Source organism: Oryzias latipes, chromosome 10, assembly GCF_053564925.1.
Source record: "Oryzias latipes strain Hd-rR chromosome 10, Olatipes_Hd-rR_3.1".
NCBI lineage: Eukaryota > Metazoa > Chordata > Actinopteri > Beloniformes > Adrianichthyidae > Oryzias > Oryzias latipes.
In genome coordinates, this window is record NC_136246.1 from 23,269,480 (window position 1) to 23,288,683 (window position 19,204).

Sequence of the window (19,204 nt, forward strand, 5' to 3'; positions counted from 1 at the left end):
TTCATATTAGCTACAAAGATGAAAATGTTTTGTGCAAAATGAAACTTAGAACAATCCTATTACACTTTACAAAGAGGTTGACTCAATATTATAATCTACATGGTGACACACGCTGTATTTTTGAAGTATAAAATGTGATGCTGGCTGTATAATGGGATTTAACACCCTTTGATCTGTTTTAATTAAGCTTTTTGCTTATTTCTTCAATTTCTTCTAACAAAAAAATGAACATAATAAAGATAAATCAAAGTTAGGAAAAAAAAAAAATCACTGAACCTTTCAAAATCACATGGAATAAAAGTTTATTGATCCCACGAAGGGGAAATGGCTTTTTACTCAACGTGAGATAAAAACGTATATCTATAATGTAAAGACTCCAAAGTGCAAGGATGAATTTTTGAGCCTCCATTTCCTAGATGTCATTAAAGAGTCATGAGTTACTGATTGTCCAAATTTAAAACTGCTAGGTTAATCTAGGTTATCACTGACAAACCTTTTGGGAAGAGGATCTTTAGAGGAAACCTGGATTCCACCCTTTTCTAAAACACCATCAACACCTGCTGTACAACAAGGATATACTGTACATAAAACATTCATAGAAATAACACATCACATTTCACATTTAAGCCTCTTGTAAAGTTTAATCACACTGATTCATATTTGTTCCATATGTGGGGCAGTGAACTGTAAAAGCTGCCTTCTTCCTGTAAGTCTCATCTTGATTCTCATCATCCCCTTTGTCAGCAGTCCCCAAAAGCCGGTTAGAATTTCAGTATGAGTGATGCAGTTACTGTAAGGACTTCCTGCAAAAAAAAAAGCTTATTTAGATGTGCAATACATGCAAATGTGACTTTTACTTAAGAACTTCAGATCTGATCTCTGATCATATTTGATCTATTTTAAAGCAGCAGGAGTTCATTAGAAATTCGCCCCTGAGATGTAGGCAGGACACTCACTCTTGAGCTTAGAGCGGCTCACAAGCCTAACACAACATTACTGGTGCAAAAATCAAAAATGAATAAAAAATATGACTGATTTTTAAGTATTGCTCTACTGCAGCAAAATAAAATGCATGGTTAAGTTAAACAACTTTTAGGAGTTGTTGTAATTTCATTTCCAAACACTTTTAATACTGTATGCTTTTAATGTGTGTGTTTCTTCCTCCTCTTCCCCCATCACCAGCTATTTTTGCACATTACTCCCCCACTTTTACCGGAATGAACTCCTGAGGACAGAAATAGAGCTGTGAGGTTGACATCCCTGCCAGCTCTGAACCTCGACCCTGCAGTCCAAAACCATGTTACGCAACGTCGATTTCTTTTCATTTAGAAACTGTGATCAAAATAATGAGCCCCCCAAATTCTGTCATTTGGTTTTAGTCACAGCATTATTCTTGTCATGACGTAGCTACTGCGTCAAGGGGCACGTAACGAGGATGCTTGGAATGGGGAGGAGCCGCGCGTGGCGCCTCCTGCCACGGCAGTCCGCAGCAGGACCATTTTCCCGCTACCTCCTGCGCAGATCAGGTAAGCCGCTATGAGCCGTTTGAGGCCGTCTTCAGCCCGATGTTAGCCGATTTTACCCGAGTTCCTGTTTGGGGGAGGAGGGAGGGGGGCTGACGATAAAGTCCTCCGTGAAAAGAGTCACTTTCTGCAGAAAATAAACACTTATAGATACACTTTTACATTTTATATTGGCTTCAATTACAATTTTAATGATAAAAAAAAGTTTTACAGTTATTTTTATTTGGGTTCAGAGAAGGGAGTGGCTCTTTACATAGAGTGGCTGTCATTAAGAAAAACTGCATGCTATTTATGGGACGCCTTCACTGCAGGGGGATTTTATGGAAACAAATGACTAAGAATAACTTTTAGAAACTATTCGCTTTTCTTTGTTTTTTATTTTTCATTCTATTATGTTTATTTTATTTTTTTCTTTAATCAAAACAATCGAAATCTAGTAGAGAACCCCCTCTTTTGCCTGAAGGGTTGTGGTTTGGTGTGGAAAAAGTGACTGTATGGTCCTCTGCTGCATGAATAAATGTCAGATTCACCCACCCGCTAGTTAGTAGAATGTAGGTTTGACTCTAGTAATAAATGGTGCTGTCCTGTTTTCATTTTTTTTACCTGAGCTGGTGTGCATCACAAGATTTCTGTTAGTGTTATCTGACAGGGCAGTATGAACACACCATGACATTGATTTTTTTCTTTTTTCAAAGTGGGGTCAGCATGATATTCCCTTACAAGGCAGAAAATCTTTGCAGCGTTCCCATGAAGTCAGCATTTCTCCTTTTCTCTTTCAGGCCTGAAACCACAGATTTCTGGACGGTGTTGACCAGAAGACCAATTTCAAAGATGGTAGGTCTCCTTAGGATATCCCTTGTCTCTGACATGAATGATTTTGTGTGCCATTGAAGAGCCGGGTCGCCCACGTGAGCCCAGCACAGCATGAAACCAGGGGTGTTGGGTGTCATTCCTTCCGATGTGTGCACAAATGACCCACCCGAGAGGCTCCTTCCAAAAGCAATGCTCTGTGGAAATATTTCTTTATCTCTTACTTTTCTGAGTTGAAACACTTGCATTCTTTTAAAATATGTATTTAGAATTCATTTAGTTATAAGTTTGTTGTTTCTTGCACTGTTACTATGTGGGGAAGGTCTCCAGCTGTCGTGCAGAGTGATGGCTGCTGGGTTGAAGCAGAGGATCTGAGCATGTGCAGTGGGTCCTCAGCAGAGACACAGACAACATTCTGGCAGAGAGCCTTACTGCAGCAGTAATCTCTAGCACTGCAGCTGTCTCTGGAAAAAAAAACTTTTCTTTATCCTAACAAATCAAGAGCAGAGGCTTGTTCAAACCCCCTAAGATAGAGCCAAACTTGTAATGTATATGCTTTGCATTGTGACATTTCCTTTGTGTTAGAGGTATGGCATATCCAACCCTTGTATAGAGACAGGTGGTCTATATGTGCAACCTGAAACTTGCCACCCTAAATGCACTTTCCACTATTTTGCACATGAGTGAGCCACACAGACAAACACATTCCAGTCTTTAATGTGAGACATGTGCAAGTGGTCAGCTGCTGCAGAGGAGTACTCCTTCTGACCCACCGTCCAATTAGCTCTGCATTAACACAGAGCTCACTTTATGGAAGGGGTGAGCTAAGTTAAAAGACTTACGGTGATATGCAGAACACCACCACCATTTTTACAAACATTAAATGCAAAAAACAATACTAGAAAACATCTTTAAAAATATGTTTATATTTATTACTGTCTGTATTCTCTTGGGCAGGTTTTCAGAGGCACAATATCAGATGCTGCAGACTTTGATCCCACCGCTGATGCAGAGACCCTTTATAATGCTATGAAGGGTATTGGTAAGGCCTAACCACACTCGTATACTTTGGCACAGAAAGATATTTTTCTCTCTTCTCACCTTTTTCTGACAAATAAACAGGAAGAGGGGAAGATCCAGCTCCAGAGGAGTTTAGCTGTAGGCGTTGCTTCATTATGAGGGGGCATAGTTATCACACGTTTTTTTAGCAAACACATTTATTTTTAAATGCATTTATTTAAACTCTGACAATAGAACCTTCAACCTAAAATGTAAATTAAATCATAAAAATTAGAATTCACAAAACATGATGAACTGCTGCAAGAATGTTCATGGGAAACTGTATGCAGCATCACTTTCTATTGAATATTCTAACCAGGATCAGTTTGTTACCATGACCTAGGGAAACTTTGTTTCTTTCTAGAGAAATGTTTCGCTGGATAATTTTTCAGGCGCACTGGTTGGGGTTGATCAACTCCAAGGTCATCTGGGTTTGATGAGTGAATCCGAGTGCTGCTGCCCCTGTAGCCACTCCAAGTAGAAGTAGAGCTGATGTGCTCGTCGCCACGGTGCTTGACTACACTTGCCTGGCTGATGCTGAAGTAGATTTAGTAGATTTAGTAGATTTAGTAGTGTATTTCGTGCTCTCTTTTCTTTAGCCAAGTTCTTATGTTATAGGGCACAACCATACTGAATGTGAAACAAACGAAACAGTAGCACCTGTCCTGCAGGGGGCCGTGTTTGTGGATTGGCGGCCTGGGCCTGAAGAGGGGATTAAGCGCTGCATTCTAAGACCACTGTTTGGAATGTGAATGAGAAGTCAGGAGAGACTAAAAATGCTGCTTTCATTCCACAGGTAGCGACAAAGAGGCGATCCTGGACCTGGTCACCGCTCGCAGTAATGCACAGAGGCAGGAAATCATCGGAGCATATAAATGCAGCTTCGGAAAGGTGTATTTTCCAGATGTTTTATTTTTATTTTTAGACCAAAAAAACTAACCTGCCAAAGTTTTCATGAAGCATGAATGTTTGAGTTCACTCTTATTTATTCTTGTTTCACCAGGACCTGATTGAAGATCTGAAATATGAGCTCACAGGAAAGTTTGAGCGTCTCATCGTCAGTCTGATGAGAACTCCGGCCTACCTTGATGCTAAGGAGATTCATGATGCAGTCAAAGTAAGATGCTTCCTATCCTGTCAGGTCCTCCCTACCATTATAGCCACTGTTTCACTTTTAGCTTGGCTGTGTTTTAAGGGAGTTGGAACAAATGAAAGATGCCTGATTGAAATCCTTGCCTCCAGAAACAACAAACAGACACAGGACATGGTAGCAGCTTACAAGGATGGTGAGACAAACTAAATTCCTGCATTTTGTGGAGGGATTATGCTTTTGATTAGGATTGTGTTTTATTTATTTATTTTTTTTACTTTATGGTGTCAGCTTATGGCAGAGACATGGAGGAGGACATAATCACAGATACTTCAGGTCATTTTAAGAAGATGCTGGTTGTTCTAATTCAGGTCAGTGTGTTAGACAAACATTATTATTATTCCAGTAAAGGACAGATTTATCCTCTTGTAGGTAACAAAATAGGGGTTTGCACCCACATTTCCAGACTGATTAGCAGTAATTTTCTGTTTTGTTTGATGATTCTAGGGGACCAGAGATGAGTCGGGGGTGGTGGATGCAGACTTGGTGCAGCAGGATGCACAAGTGAGGACTGCATTACTTTCATGATGTACATTCATTTGACTTCAAACCTCATTATAAATATGTGAAGCAATAAGGTCAAATATGTAAAAAATGAAATTATTTTGTATTTTAGAATCTGATCACACACATTTTACTTACATGTTTAGAAAAATGATTTATTTTTCCTCTTTATGCATTTGAAAACTGATTATATTTTCTCATTTATTAAAGGTTATGTTGCTTTAGAAAATATAATTAATGACATTTGATAAACTGCAACAACAGGAGCACATTTAACGCAAATGTATACATTTAAATGATGCTTTGGTAGAGTTTACCTCGTAGCAGTTTGCTAAAAAGGTTTTTTAAATGTTTTTTAGCTTTAAAAAAAAGAAAAAAATATATATATATACAGTGTATATTAATTAAAAAACCCTGACGGATCACTAATGTCAAAATGGCACAAAAAGGATTTCCTCTATTTTTCTATGGAAAAACTTGGATTGTTTGCAGAAATGAGTTATGAAACATTTCATTCTGAACAATGCCGACACAGCTTCAAACATGAATCGTGTGGGTTTGTGCTTTATGCAGCCATTGTTTTTTTAACTCGTGCGTAGGACCTGTATGAAGCTGGAGAGGCGCAGTGGGGCACCGACGAGGCCAAATTCATCATGATCCTGGGAAATCGCAGTGTGACCCACCTCCGCATGGGTAAGCACAGCGCACATGAAGCTCAGAGCCACAGTTAGACATTCAAGGCATTCCAGCTGTGACTCGGGTCAGGAGCAGAGGGCCCTGTAAATGAATTGGTGTAGGGAGAAGTGCTTTGGAACATTTCTTTGATGCTAACTGCTTCTAAAGTCTACTGTTTGTAACTGAACTATGTAAATGTGCAACAAATGAGACTATGGTTTGATAATCGAGTGTTTCTTTCAAGCAATGTTTGACTCTAAAATATCCAATGGTTATTTGTTTTACCCATTTAAATTTGCTTTTTAGTTTTTGACGAGTATGAAAAGGTGGCAGAGATGTCCATCGAAGACAGCATTAAAAATGAACTGTCGGGAGACTTTGAGAGGCTGATGCTGGCCGTTGGTAAGTAAGAATTACTGCTTTAGATCCACATGGGTACTGTGAATTTATTCATTTAAAGCTATTCTTGCTTCTGGTGTTTCTTCACAGTCCAGTGCATAAGAAGTGTTCCCATGTTCTTTGCCAAGCGCCTCTACAAGGCAATGAAGGTAAGCATTGTTTAGTGTCATTTCTGGCTTTTTGACGACTGTGTTTCTCATCAGATTTATTTTTGTGAAAGTTTGTATTTTTTTAAACTTAATATTCCAATTTTCTATTCTCTCTCAAAAACTGGTGTCTGTTGGACTTTCAGGGTCTGGGCACAGCCGACAACACGCTAATCCGCATCATGATATCTCGCTCGGAAATCGACATGTTGGACATTCGAGAGTTCTTCCGTCTCAGATATGAAAAGTCGCTTTACAACATGATAAAGGTTGGAAGAAAAAAACAAGTGTGATTGACATAGACTCGTCCAAGTCTAATCTTATTTTGTGTGTGTGTATTTTGTTTAGGATGATACATCAGGAGATTACAAAAGAACTCTGCTAAACCTGTGTGGAGGAGATGATGAGTGAGTTCAATTATGGCTGCAGACAATAGCAGCAACCAGCTGGGGGAGACAGAGCACTACTCCTCAGTATTTACTTTTTGCAGCAATTGCAGATGGTCATTTCTAGTTTTTCTATACTAATAGGGGAAACCCGGTGTTGAAAAATTGTATATCAGAAATTAGTAATATATTACCTTGGGTGTAGTGAGGCTAAACGATGTAGCTTTGCTGAGTATGTCGTCTTTTGTCATGTCACACTGGTCATTACAGCTTAGCTGGAGAGTTCTTCCCTGAAGCCGCTCAGATAGCCTACAAGATGTGGGAATTAAGTGCCATGACCAAAGTGCAGGTTTGGGTTTCCTACATTAGATGTGCATGTTTGGCTTGGCAATGAGTGACAAAGCAAATTACCTGCAGATCCCATGTTTCTAACATCATCACACGCTTGTACTCCATGTTGTATGTGCACAGTGAAGACTATCAAGTATTATCAAAAATACTAAAAAATGCAATTATGGATTATATTGCTGCATGAAGGATAAACATCTGAAAGGTCACAGCATGGTTGGTAACCAAATCTGTCTCACAGATGCTTTTTAAAACAGCCTGCCCACCTTTTTTAGTGCTGGTGGTGTTATGAATCCAGACCTTATGAGGGCACACGCCCCCTCATATGTCGTGAGATTATTATCACAAAGCTTAGTGTGCTGTTTCAGTTGCAATCAGCCAAATAATCTGTAAGCAACAAACCATTATGTGAACTTTTTTATTTTGCATGCACTGCAGAGTTTTGGTGTTTTTCATAGAAAGCCCACAGGTTTGGCACTTTGCGTTCTTAGCCAGAGCTTACCTTGTGTAGTGTCACGTTTTATCCTTCAACCCCTTCACGCCACATGTCGCTAATTTGTACAATTCAATTCAGGACTTAATTTAGCATCACCTTGAACATAAAAAACAGAATTTTTTAAATTTAAGTGGTAATAAATTCAGGCATGAATGGGTTAAACTCATGTTCAGGAGTTTGTGTTAGTACTTACTGTCATTTATTTAATTTTTTTTTATTTTCACTGTCATAGCTGAGGCCTACAATCCGGCCTGCCTCCGATTTCGACCCTGCTGCTGATGCACAGGCCCTGAGGAAAGCAATGAAGGGATTTGGTATATCAAAAACAATTTACACCTCTGCCTTAAATTTACACTTTTTTTAAACTCATGTTATTCCTTCTTTTGTGTCTACAGGAACAGATGAAGACACAATCATTGACATTGTTACACAGAGGAGCAATGCCCAGAGGCAAGAGATCAGACAGACCTTTAAATCCCTTTTGGGAAGGGTGAGGAATGCAAACGCCACCACAAAAAAACACATCACCACAACAATCAAAAACAAGTTTAACAACCACTGAGTTTATATACATTCCCAGTGGTCTTTTAATTCTAATCATGCCGCTTTTAGCCATGATCAAAAAGACATGTGTCGTTTTCTAGGACATAGTTGCTACAAAACGACAGGAGTTCATTAGAAATTTGCCTCTGAGTTTCGGGTGGGACTGTTTATGCAGAGTAAGCCCGCCTACTTTTCCCATCATTCATCTGTTAACACCCAATCCCGCAAGCTTACAGACCCTCACCATCCCAACCTAGCATTACCGGCGCAACAAAAAGGTCTAGCAATGTCTGAGCTATCAAGCCGTACAGTTTAGAGCTAGATGCCAGCTCATGCGAGGAAAACAAAGACATAGAAGTGGACGCATCAGAGTGGAGCGGAACAGGGAGCTTGTGGCCTTCTGATTGTTACACAGACGTCAAAGCGAAAAGCTTTTTCCAGCTGCATTTTTGCGTCTCGTCTTGATTCACAATGATTTGAATAAAGAAATACCCAGAAATGCAATTTTAAACATAATTTCTTTAACATATGTTCTCTGTCATCCAAAAATGCTACATATCATGTTAAAAACCCCAAAAACTGGATTTTCATCCGAGTTCCTTTTCTTTTTCTTTCTTTAAAGCACCTCTCTTGCTTTCAGCTAACATTCTCCTTTGGTTTTCTCCCAGAATCTGATGAAGGACCTGAAGTCTGAACTGTCCAAGAATTTAGAAAGGCTGATTATCGGACTAATGATGACTCCAGCTGAATTTGATGCCAAAATGATGAAAAAGGCAATAGAGGTAATATGGGTTTTTAATAAACAAACATCTCTAAAAACAGCTTAAAAGTCTAAGGAAAACATTTGACCTCTCCTGCACTAACACATCTTGTAGCAGCACAGCATTGATTTATTAACAAGAACGCTGCAGAGTTAGACCCTGCATCCAATTAAAGATGGCTAAAAAGTAAATCACAACAATGTTTTTACTCATGATTATGGAATTTAATTGATAAAAACATCTGTGAGGTCAAATCTGTTCATTAGTTTTCAGGTTAGACCGTAATCATGTATGTGGTTTGTTAGTATGCAATGCAAAAAAGAGCGTGAACATTTAAGAGCAAATCTGGATCAAAGGTTTTCATTCATTTAATTCAGTCATTTATTTATGAATGGTTTGAGCAGAGAAATTAACTTAGTGCAATAATATCACCGGTAGTATTCAGACAGTCTTGTTAACATAAATTATTTCAAGTTTTATAATAAACAAACAAAAAAAGCAAACATTTGTGATTAATTTCAAAAAGGGTAATCAGAATTCCTTTTTTTCCACTATTCTCTTTTGCCCACTAAACTAGCATAATCCAGTCGCCGCCTAATTTTGAATTTTTTGACATTTCTTTACATCCAGGGTGCAGGGACAGATGAACATGCTTTAATCGAGATCCTGGTCACGAGGAGCAACGAGGAAATCCAAGCCATGAACTCTGCCTATCAGAGCGGTATGTTTCAATTGCTAAATAAAGATCTAAATCAATACCTTCCCCTTTAAAACCTTTCATTCCACATTCATTGTAATTTAATCCACAGCCTATAATACATCTCTGGAGGAAGACATTCAGTCAGACACATCAGGTCATTTCTGTCGCATCCTTGTTTCTCTCGTGCAGGTAGGAACCATATTTTATCATAAGAACTCAGACTGCGTACATTTTCCACACCCACTCATTGGTTGCAACCGGGCTTGTGTTTTCAGTTGCAGCTGACTCTAAAAGACCAGTATATCTCATTTTATGCTTCCACGTTTCATATTGAATGTTTTGAAATATATTTTGGGACAGACAATGGACTAAGGAGGGGAGCCGGTTTAGCTCGTGCTGGTTTGCGGTGCCTTCCGTCTGTGAAACCAGGGCTCGACTCCGGGCTGCTCCCTGTTCCCTTCTCCACCTCTGTGCCGGTCCCAAGCCCGGGTTCTTTGAGAGGGTTGCGTCAGGAAGGGCATCCGGCGTAAAACATTGCCAAGTTTACCATGCGACTTGTTCGCTGTGGCGACCCCTGATGGGAAAAGCCAAAAGAGAAACAACAACAACAACAGACTAAGGAATTTTATATAAAAAAAGTCAACTACACAAAATTTTCTTCCTTTTTTGGTCAGGGTGCAAGAGAAGAGGGTCAAGCTGATTTGGAAAGAGCCGATGCAGATGCTCAGGCGAGCTTACAGTACTTTTGTAATAAAAAAAAAATGCACTGTTGACTTTATTTATTTAAAGAATTGTTCCTCGTGTTCTTCTTAGGAACTTGCAAATGCGTGCAATGGAGAGTCTGATGACATGGAGATGAAATTCATGAGCATTTTGTGCACTAGGAGCTTCCCCCATCTTAGGAGAGGTAAAGGTCAAAACCTCAGTAAACATTCAGAAACCACATTCATGGGCTGTTAAGCTGAAGGTTAAAAAAAACATATTAGGCTATCTGCAATGATCTAATTCCACTTACTGTTTATCACAGTGTTCCAGGAGTTTGTCAGACACACCAACAAGGACATTGAACAGATAATTAAGAAGGAAATGTCAGGCGATGTGAAACATGCTTTTTATGCTATAGGTAAGATGCAGTTTTAAATCATCATTGCTTTCAGTTGTTTATGAGTTCTGTAGCCCTCTCTGCTCTCCCTTTTTCAGTGCGGAGTGTGAAGAACCAACCTTCTTATTTTGCTGACCGTTTGTACAAAGCCATGAAGGTATCTGATTTCATGCATCTACTCTGTGTGTCATACTGCAGCAGAATAGCAGGTTTCTATATAAAAAGGGTTGAAGCTTTGAGCTTTTCAGATGCTGGGGCAAAATCCGAGCAGAGTAAGTAAGGACTGATCCTCTTCATAGGGCCTTGGAACGGACGACAGAGCGCTGATCCGGATCATGGTGTCCCGTAGCGAGATTGACCTTTTCAACATTCGCAAAGAATTCAAGGAAGCCCATGACGTCTCCCTTCACGAATTCATCCAGGTAGAGACCATGATTGTAAGTCCAAGTCCTTGTTTACTAACACTCTTCTGTGCTTATGTTTTGTTCTCTAGCTTGTGTTTCTGGACTTTTTTTCGTGCTGCCTTTGATTCACACAGTGAGCATGCGACTGCACATTCTTCATCTGCTGCTGTGGTGGGATACGGTAATCTATAGCTTCCTGTGGTGGACTGCGGGTCTGTGGCTGCTGTACAGCTGTTTAGGAATTTCCCTAACCTAACTTCCTCTTCCTATTTGCTGTGTGATTGGCTGGCAGCCAGAGACAGGAAGTTCTTAAAAGCTGTTCTATAATAGCTTACAGATGAAATCACTGTGACACCAATACATACTAGTGAGCAGGATGCCATGGATTTACTTTTTGTAAGAAGATTAGGAGATTTTGCAAGAGCAAAGATTGCAAAATAGTGTTTATTCTGAAGTTTGCAAGCTTTGAAAAAAAGTTTCAAGCATTTGGTTTCCATAACTTTGTAGTTTCATCTGTGCATGGAACTGTTTTTTCAGTAGTTTTAAATGCAAGGGGTGCGGATTCTTCCTTTTTGACAAAAGCTAAATTTAGGTTTTTTTATTTTTTACTGAAATTGTCAATATTGAAATGCCCTTTAGTGGTTACAGCATTTTTTTTTTTTTTGTAAATCTTAATATTTTCTTTTAATCTGCCACCTATATAATGCTAGTTTTTCTTTCGGTCATATGGTATTTATAAAAATAGAAACGTTTTTTCATGTTTCTCGTCTTTGTTACTGTTGCTATTTTCAGGAGAAATTAAAGGGAAAACGCCCATTTGAAAGCGTTTAGAGACATTTTGCTGCGAGAAAAGGTCACGGCGACTTTATTTATTTATGTTTTATTTAGATGAATATACTAATATACACATTAGAAATGATTTTTTTATACAAAGTAATAAATAAATAGTACACTTAAGTCACAAAATCAGTTCCAAAACATGTGGACATGTAGATATCCATTTACCATAAGTTCACCTGGAAATAGCAATCTGATGATCCTCAGAATACTTTTTACCAGGAAATTAGATCTTTCTCACATATTTGCAGTGCAGTATACGCCATGGTATGTATTTCCATATTTTTTGTGTAAACTTTTAACACCCAAAATACCCTGTGGTTTGTTAAAATGAAAATCAGTTAATTTAGTCAAGTTTACATGTAAAAATGCAGTACAGTTTTGACAATCTCCAATTTGAAGCACGACAGCTAAACCGTAGATCGTTTTCAGTTGGCTTTTCCCTCGAGGAAATAGTGGTGGAGTAGTTTAGAGTTACCACTAAACATTTCAAATGCACCCACACATTTCAGAAATTCAAACACCACTAAATAACTGCAATGTCCTTTTTCTAGCAAATATGATTCCTAGAAAAAAAATAAAGAAATGTAACATTTTTGGACTGGAAGAGATGGTCAAAAAACAGCCTTTCGTATCTGTTTACACCTAAATTCATTTAAAGACCCACTCTAAGGAATATTGTGTTTTTAACACTCTTTTGGCATTTTTCTTATGATAGAGGACATATATAAAGACAATTAAGCGTAAAATTGCGTTTCTGGGTATTTGTTTATTCAAATCATTTTGAATCAAGAGCAGATGAAAAAATGTCGTTGGAAAATTCTTGTTGCATTGAAGTAGAACCTACAACGGCTCCCTGCTCCATGCATACGCTTGTAGACAACAAGATCCATGCACATTTTTGTTTTCCTCATCTGAGCTGAGCTGGCATCTGGCTCAAAACTGAACAGGTGGATTGCTCGAATATTGCTCACCCTTTTTTTATTGCAACCGTTTAGGTTGGGGGTGTGAGGGCTATAAGCTAAAGGGAGAGAATGTAAAAAGATGATTGAAAGGAAGTAGGGGTGATTTTACTCCACACTAACAGTCCTGCCCACAACTCAGTGTTGAATTTCTTATATGCTACTGCCGCTCTGGGGAAACTATGTCCTAGAAAACAACAGTTTAAAATTTTGTTTTAATTATGGCTTAAAAAGCCATGGTCACAATTAAAGGACCACTGGGGGACGCTTTTACAATATATCAAAATATAATCAGAGTGGGACTTTAAAAACAAAATATGTAATATTAAAGTTTGGCTGTTGGCAAATATGTTGGTTACAAAACTAATTTGATTTCTTTAAATGTTAAAATGACCTGCCATGGTCTGTAGTTTAAAGCATGTAGTGCATAGTTGAGTAACAGTTGAACCTTTAGGTGCAAAAAACATGCAACAATTTGACAGCATGCCCTCTTGTCTGTACTCGCCTATGGTGTATCATCTCTATCATCACACCTCTCTCTGAAAGCAGTCTTGTAGCTGGCCTGTCAAACTCAGTACCACCAAATGCTCCCCGGCTCTTTCTCTGCTATTGTGTCTGCATTCACACATGAAATAAACCCTTTACTGGCCTTAGGTCAAGTTTTCAATTGCATGCAAAGAAGCTTGTTTAACACCTCTGTTTCAAACATGATGCCTGAAGACACATGACACAAGAGAGTTGTGTTACTTTTGCTAACCTGAAGTTTTGAAAGACTTTTTTTAAGAGTCAGATGTCCTTTCGTGTAACAAGCTCCTTGATCTAACTCCACTGGGTTTGTAGGGCTGCTTCTCTAAGACCCTGAAGGCAGTGAGAACTGTGTTTTGGCTCTCATCTTACCAGAACTGTAAACCTTGACTTGGTTTATCTTGTCATCCAGGAGTATATGCCCTCAATCATGAAATAAGACTTAGGTGAGCCTACAGTGGGGAAATTCAGGTGTTTCTGCAGTTCTAAATGTGCACACCTAAAACAGACCTCTTAGGTATTTTTCTTTGATTGGTATGTGTGTTTTATCTAAAGAGCTTGTTGTACATTAAGATCTGGAGCTGGGACCTTCTTTTTACAAAACCACTTTTTTGGGATAGATTTACCACTATTATAAGTGCTTATAAATACCCCAAAGGGCATTTCATCCTTGCTATATCCCTATAATAGCACATACAATCTCTTTGTCATTTCAACAAAGGAATACCAATTTCAGCCAAACTTTGCTTTATCTGTTTAGGTTAGTAACCTAGGTAATATAATAGAAGTGTTCCCCAATTACTACCATTGGTACCACTTCCCACTTCTGAGATAATAAGCCACATGTACCCGAATGGGTGCTATGGGTTCTTTGGTTGTTCGGACCTGTAAGGGTCGTGGACAAGAGCGGCTTTGTCTTAAGGGGAAACTGGGTTGGTCTTGAGGCTTCAGTTCTTTTGAGGCTCGTACAGGCACCTCAATGTTTGTCATGTAAGTGGAACATACCATTGTTAAGAATGTGCTAAGTATATTGGTAAGTCTTTGTAAGAAAAATGTAAGTTATACGCACTTATGACGTGCGGGTGATGCTGTTTTATGCTGCCCTTACGCCACACTTTAGTCATCAGTTAGGTGCACGCGTTGGCGATTACTGACCGTGCAAAAATGCTGTACGCACAGGGTGTCCAGGTGATATGTAAGTGCCAGTAAGACACCCACAGGATGCTCACATAAACTACACCCTGATTGTTTAATTTCCTAAATTCTAACAGCCAGGCTGCACGCAAAGAGGGCACACTTATCACTTGAACACCACTAATAGGCTCCTTGTGCAGTGTGCAGGGATGTTGTAAAAATGAAATACCCATATGACAGGCCTGCATTTCATCTACCTTACTCTTACTTACCCTTGTGTGTTGTTTAAGGGTGTATTCAGACTGGACAGAACAAGAACCAGAACAAATTTTCATTCTGATTCATTAAATTCAATTAAATTCAATTTTATTTGTATAGCCCCAAATAACAACAGTCGTCTCAATCGGCTTCGTACCGGTTACACCCAAGTGGACCAGGTCTGGGACCAGGAACTAGATAGATAGATAGATAGATAGATAGATAGATAGATAGATAGATAGATAGATAGATAGATAGATAGATAGATAGATAGATAGATAGATAGATAGATAGATAGATAGATAGATAGATAGATAGATAGATAGATAGATAGATAGATAGATAGATAGATAGATAGATAGATAGATAGATAGATAGATAGATAGATAGATAGATAGATAGATAGATAGATAGATAGATAGATAGATAGATAGATAGATAGATAGATAGATAGATAGATAGATAGATAGATAGATAGATAGATAGATAGATAGATAGATAGATATAAACTTTATTAATCTCCCAAAGGAGAAATTCAGGTGTCCGGTAGCAAAACACACAACCACACACAACAAACAACAGTAAAAAGACAGTTCACAAAATAATATCAGTTCATATCAGGCAGGTTCATTAAACAGCCTGATAGCTGTAGGGACAAATGAGTTCTTAAAGCGCTCTGTCCTGCAGCGCAGTGAAAGGAGCCTATTACTCCGTGAGCTCCTCTGACCAGACATCGTGTTGTGCAAGGGATGTCTGGGATTGTCCAGGATGCTCTGAGTCAAAGCCCTCATTCTCTTCTGCAGCACAGATCCCAGAGAGTCCACCCTCCTCCCGATCACAGATGCACATCTCTTAATCAGTTTGTCCAATCGAGTGCAATCCCTCGTGGTCATACTGCCACCCCAGCATACAACCCCATGGAAGACAGCACCCGCCACAACCGACTGATAAAAGAGGAGCAACATGTCAGTACATACATCAAAGGACCTCAGCTTTCTCAGGAAGAACAGCCTACTCTGCCCTTTCTTATACAGAGCATGAGCCTGCTCATGAACTGCTCTCTGACCCATCTTTGGAGGTGGTTTTGGTTCGATACCAATCGAACTGAACTTCAGTTTGCTCTGAGTTTCCTCAGTTTAAATAGGCTCCGTGCTCAGAGCGGAACAACTGTGGACGGGAATGGATGTAAACAGAATAGGAACATGGAAACGATGATGATAAGACACGGCAACTCATTTTCAGATAATGTAGACTCATTAAAACAACTTTTGACATTATATACATTTTCTTTCACACTTTTTTACGACAATCTATATGTCATAAATACTTCTCAGAAGTACGGGTAAATAAACATTGTGATCCTTGATGTTGATACAGACGTTCAAAATTGGTCAGTGAGCAAATAAAGTTTGAATAAGTGAAGTATCCTGACAAGGATTGCAAAGCGTATTTCATTTATTCTTTCTCTTGTTGCTTTGCCCCACCATCATAATTCCTGGCCAATGACTGAAGAGATCTTTAGTCAAGTGTTTTTGTTTACTTGCTTTGGTTCGTAACATAAAAGTCTGCTTGTCGGCAGTCTGAATACAGATCAAGCGCAAGGTTCAGGACCCGATCTGGACCAAATTAAGCAAACTCGGCCTGGACCAATGGACTTTTGTAATCTGAATACACCCTAAGTGTTTGCTACAACCTGTCAGAACAGAACAGTACAGTACAGGTTTGCCCATTTTCTGCCCATATCCACCTGTAAGGACAGTTGTGACTAAGGCCTTAGAGGGGATGGTGATACCTTGAAAACTTTGGTTACTTGTCCATAAGAAAGACTCTTTCAATGTGGGGTCCCTGTGCAACACTCCCAGGATTTACCCTCAAACCCCCTTTCCTCCCTCTGTGTATTCTCAAGCCCTTTTCTGTATCAGTACTTGCTTTTTCTATGCATATGATGATTGTGCTTCCTCTGAAGTGCTCATTCTACTCAGTGTCATATGCCTTTCTTAGTATCCTGGCTGTAGGTCATCTTCTGCCTTTGCGCTCGCTGACTCCAGTGGTTCTGATCTAAGTTCATCCGTAGCCTCAGTAGACCCCAAAGAAAGACAAACTATCTTACAACAAGATAGGTTGGTTATTACAGCACCGTCAGTGATAAAACCAATGGAAAATCTCAATAGATTTGTTAGTGTGTAAGTAACAACAATAATGCAATATGAGGATTGATGACAAAACTATCGGGTTAGTTACTGCATTGTAAGAGAGCAGGAAAAGCACAAATACAAAAAAACTGGAGCATCTGGTACAAGACAAGAAACAGTCAAATTAATAGCTGCAACATGCATTTACGGCTATGTAAAGAAAGACCCTCTTCCTAGATTTGGAAATTGTTGGAACGACTAGTAATATTAATTCTGAGAACAAGTTCTCTGTTATATTAAAAATATGCAACTATGCGCTCTTTCAGATAAGATGGAGCTTTCAGTTTAAAGCTTTAGTATGTTATTAAAAAAATTTTGAAACCTATTTTAATTTTTAACAGCGAGCCAAAGAAGATAAAATAAGTGAAATATTTTTCTACCAAATTTTATTAAAAGTCTGGGCAAATAATGACCAAACAAGCCTCAAGTCATGACCTAAAATGGCCACAAAAAAAAACAATGTTCCTAAAAAAATATATCGAATCACAGCTTATCGATTATACCACTTCTATATCAATCAATTAATAACAATGGTAAGGATTTATTTAAAAAAGGCTTGGTTTGTTGCCTTATATGTGCTAATTTAAGCAAACGTGAACTTTTTTTTTGGCTTAGAACTGTAAGTCGCATCCACTTCAGTAGTTCTTAGTTTGACCGTTGTGAGATTTTTATTTTTAGTAGTGTGGCAACAACTGATGACACTTGTTTTGCATTTGAAAAAAAAAGAACAAAAGCTGATTCTACTCTTCTATTAACATTTACCGTCATGTAATATAATACCCACACATGACAGTCCTGATTTCGGTACCATATATTCATTAAGCCTGCTCTTACCTCCTTGTACCAAATAGGTTTGATGCATATTTGCATCAACAGGGGTTTAGCCTCAGTCTGGCCAAAATCACATATTTTGTCCTCCCTCCTCTCTCCACTGTGTTTTGCAGTTTTATAGGATAAAAACAATATTTTTTGAAAAACCAGCTGGCTGATTTTGTTTTCCTCTTTAATTTTGTGATCTTGTTATGGCTAATTTGTCATCTTTTATTTGTTGTAAATGATTGTATGATTTATAAAGGGTATGCAAAAACGGGCGAGTCCCGAACAGGAACAGTTCCTGTAAAAGCATTGTCCTTCATGTAACATTATCGTAATAGCGGTTCAAAAAAAAAAGAGCAATTATTTATGAGAGCTTGCTGACATAAGGGTAATTCCCTGCTCAACTCTTTACAGTTTTTTTTGTTGATTCAAGTAATTTTGTTCTGTAGATTTGATGTTGTGTAACATAAAAGTAAACATAGCTTTCCAGTTTGAGCATATTGAAGAAACGTTAGCGGAAGTTTGAATGTTTCATGGTGGTTCTAACTCCCGGCCTGTTTGTGTTCTGTCCCTTTTCAGGGTGACACGTCAGGAGACTACCGTAAAACCCTGCTAATTCTCTGCGGAGGGGAAGATTAAAGCTGTCACGCCTCTGATGCATTGCTCACAGACTTCAGTGACCACAAGACAAGCCTGTACACAGTCAAAACAATGGTGGTTAATGTCAGTATCTGTTGCCAGTGTTCCCAATTGCTGCCACTCCTCAGCCAAATCAAGTCCTCCACTTACTGACAACTCCCCAGCACTGCAAGCCAGTTCTCTGCCTTCATGTCTAATATACAAGAATATTGTTTTTTATTTTTTAAACAATGTGACATGACTTTAGGCTTCATGTAGTACTGTGCTCACGCTGTGCCTTTCAATTTTTGCATGTTAGGAAATTAGTGACATTTTTCAAATATCTAATAAACCTGACCTGAATTTAAAAATATATATACTTTCTTCCTTTTGTTAGTTACATGATTGTTTTTTCCCCCTTTCAAATGTTGTGTGTTCTGTGTGGGTGTGTGATTTGCAGTCTGAATGGCATTTTAATAACTTCCATTGTTTATGCTAGCAATAAAAATAGGCTGAGCAAATTGGGAACTTCATAGTTTTTTTTTAAGGGTACTCCCATTCCAGCTGAAGCTCTTCTTTTTGGTAAACAAACTCAGAAATGGTGCAAAGTAACTGCTGCTTACAAATGATCTGTACCTGTGGGAAACAAATGCAGGTAATTATAGCATTTAAATGTGTTAATATTAGATTATAGCTTAAATAGCGTAAATATGAATATAAATAAAACTAAATTACTATATTTGTGTTTTTTTTTTAACATCGACACTGGTCAACATAAGTAAGCAAGCTGATGTATGATGTGCACTTTGAAGCATTTGCATGCCACAATCTTCTCATTTCCATGTGCAACTTGTAT

The 19,204-nt window shown here is 38.6% G+C and overlaps 1 protein-coding gene across 2 annotated transcripts; it reads left to right on the top strand.

Annotated features, from left to right (window-relative positions):
* Positions 1–1,237: 1,237 nt before the first annotated feature.
* On the top strand, positions 1,238–18,721 carry anxa6 (annexin A6). Of its 2 annotated transcripts, none has more exons than XM_011480345.3 (25): positions 1,238–1,526; positions 2,303–2,357; positions 3,291–3,375; positions 4,189–4,283; positions 4,396–4,509; positions 4,588–4,678; positions 4,774–4,853; positions 4,990–5,046; positions 5,646–5,739; positions 6,028–6,123; positions 6,211–6,269; positions 6,413–6,535; positions 6,615–6,673; positions 6,923–7,001; positions 7,729–7,810; positions 7,892–7,986; positions 8,708–8,821; positions 9,431–9,521; positions 9,610–9,689; positions 10,175–10,228; positions 10,314–10,407; positions 10,528–10,623; positions 10,701–10,759; positions 10,902–11,039; positions 18,310–18,721. In XM_011480345.3, the coding sequence occupies exons 2-25, from the start codon at positions 2,355–2,357 to the stop codon at positions 18,367–18,369; spliced, it is 1,998 nt and encodes a 665-aa protein (XP_011478647.1). In that variant the 5' UTR covers positions 1,238–1,526; positions 2,303–2,354; the 3' UTR covers positions 18,370–18,721. The 2 variants fall into 2 exon arrangements, with proteins under 2 accessions (XP_011478647.1, XP_011478646.2); XM_011480344.4 differs by having other exon boundaries at positions 10,902–11,024.
* Positions 18,722–19,204: the final 483 nt, after the last annotated feature.

Excerpts from the sequence above, each read along its gene's own strand:
- anxa6 (XM_011480345.3), top strand. Across the intron at positions 5,740-6,027 it reads TGTGACCCACCTCCGCATGG|TTTTTGACGAGTATGAAAAG; the intron begins GTAAGCACAGCG and ends TTTGCTTTTTAG. Across the intron at positions 6,674-6,922 it reads CTGTGTGGAGGAGATGATGA|CTTAGCTGGAGAGTTCTTCC; the intron begins GTGAGTTCAATT and ends TGGTCATTACAG.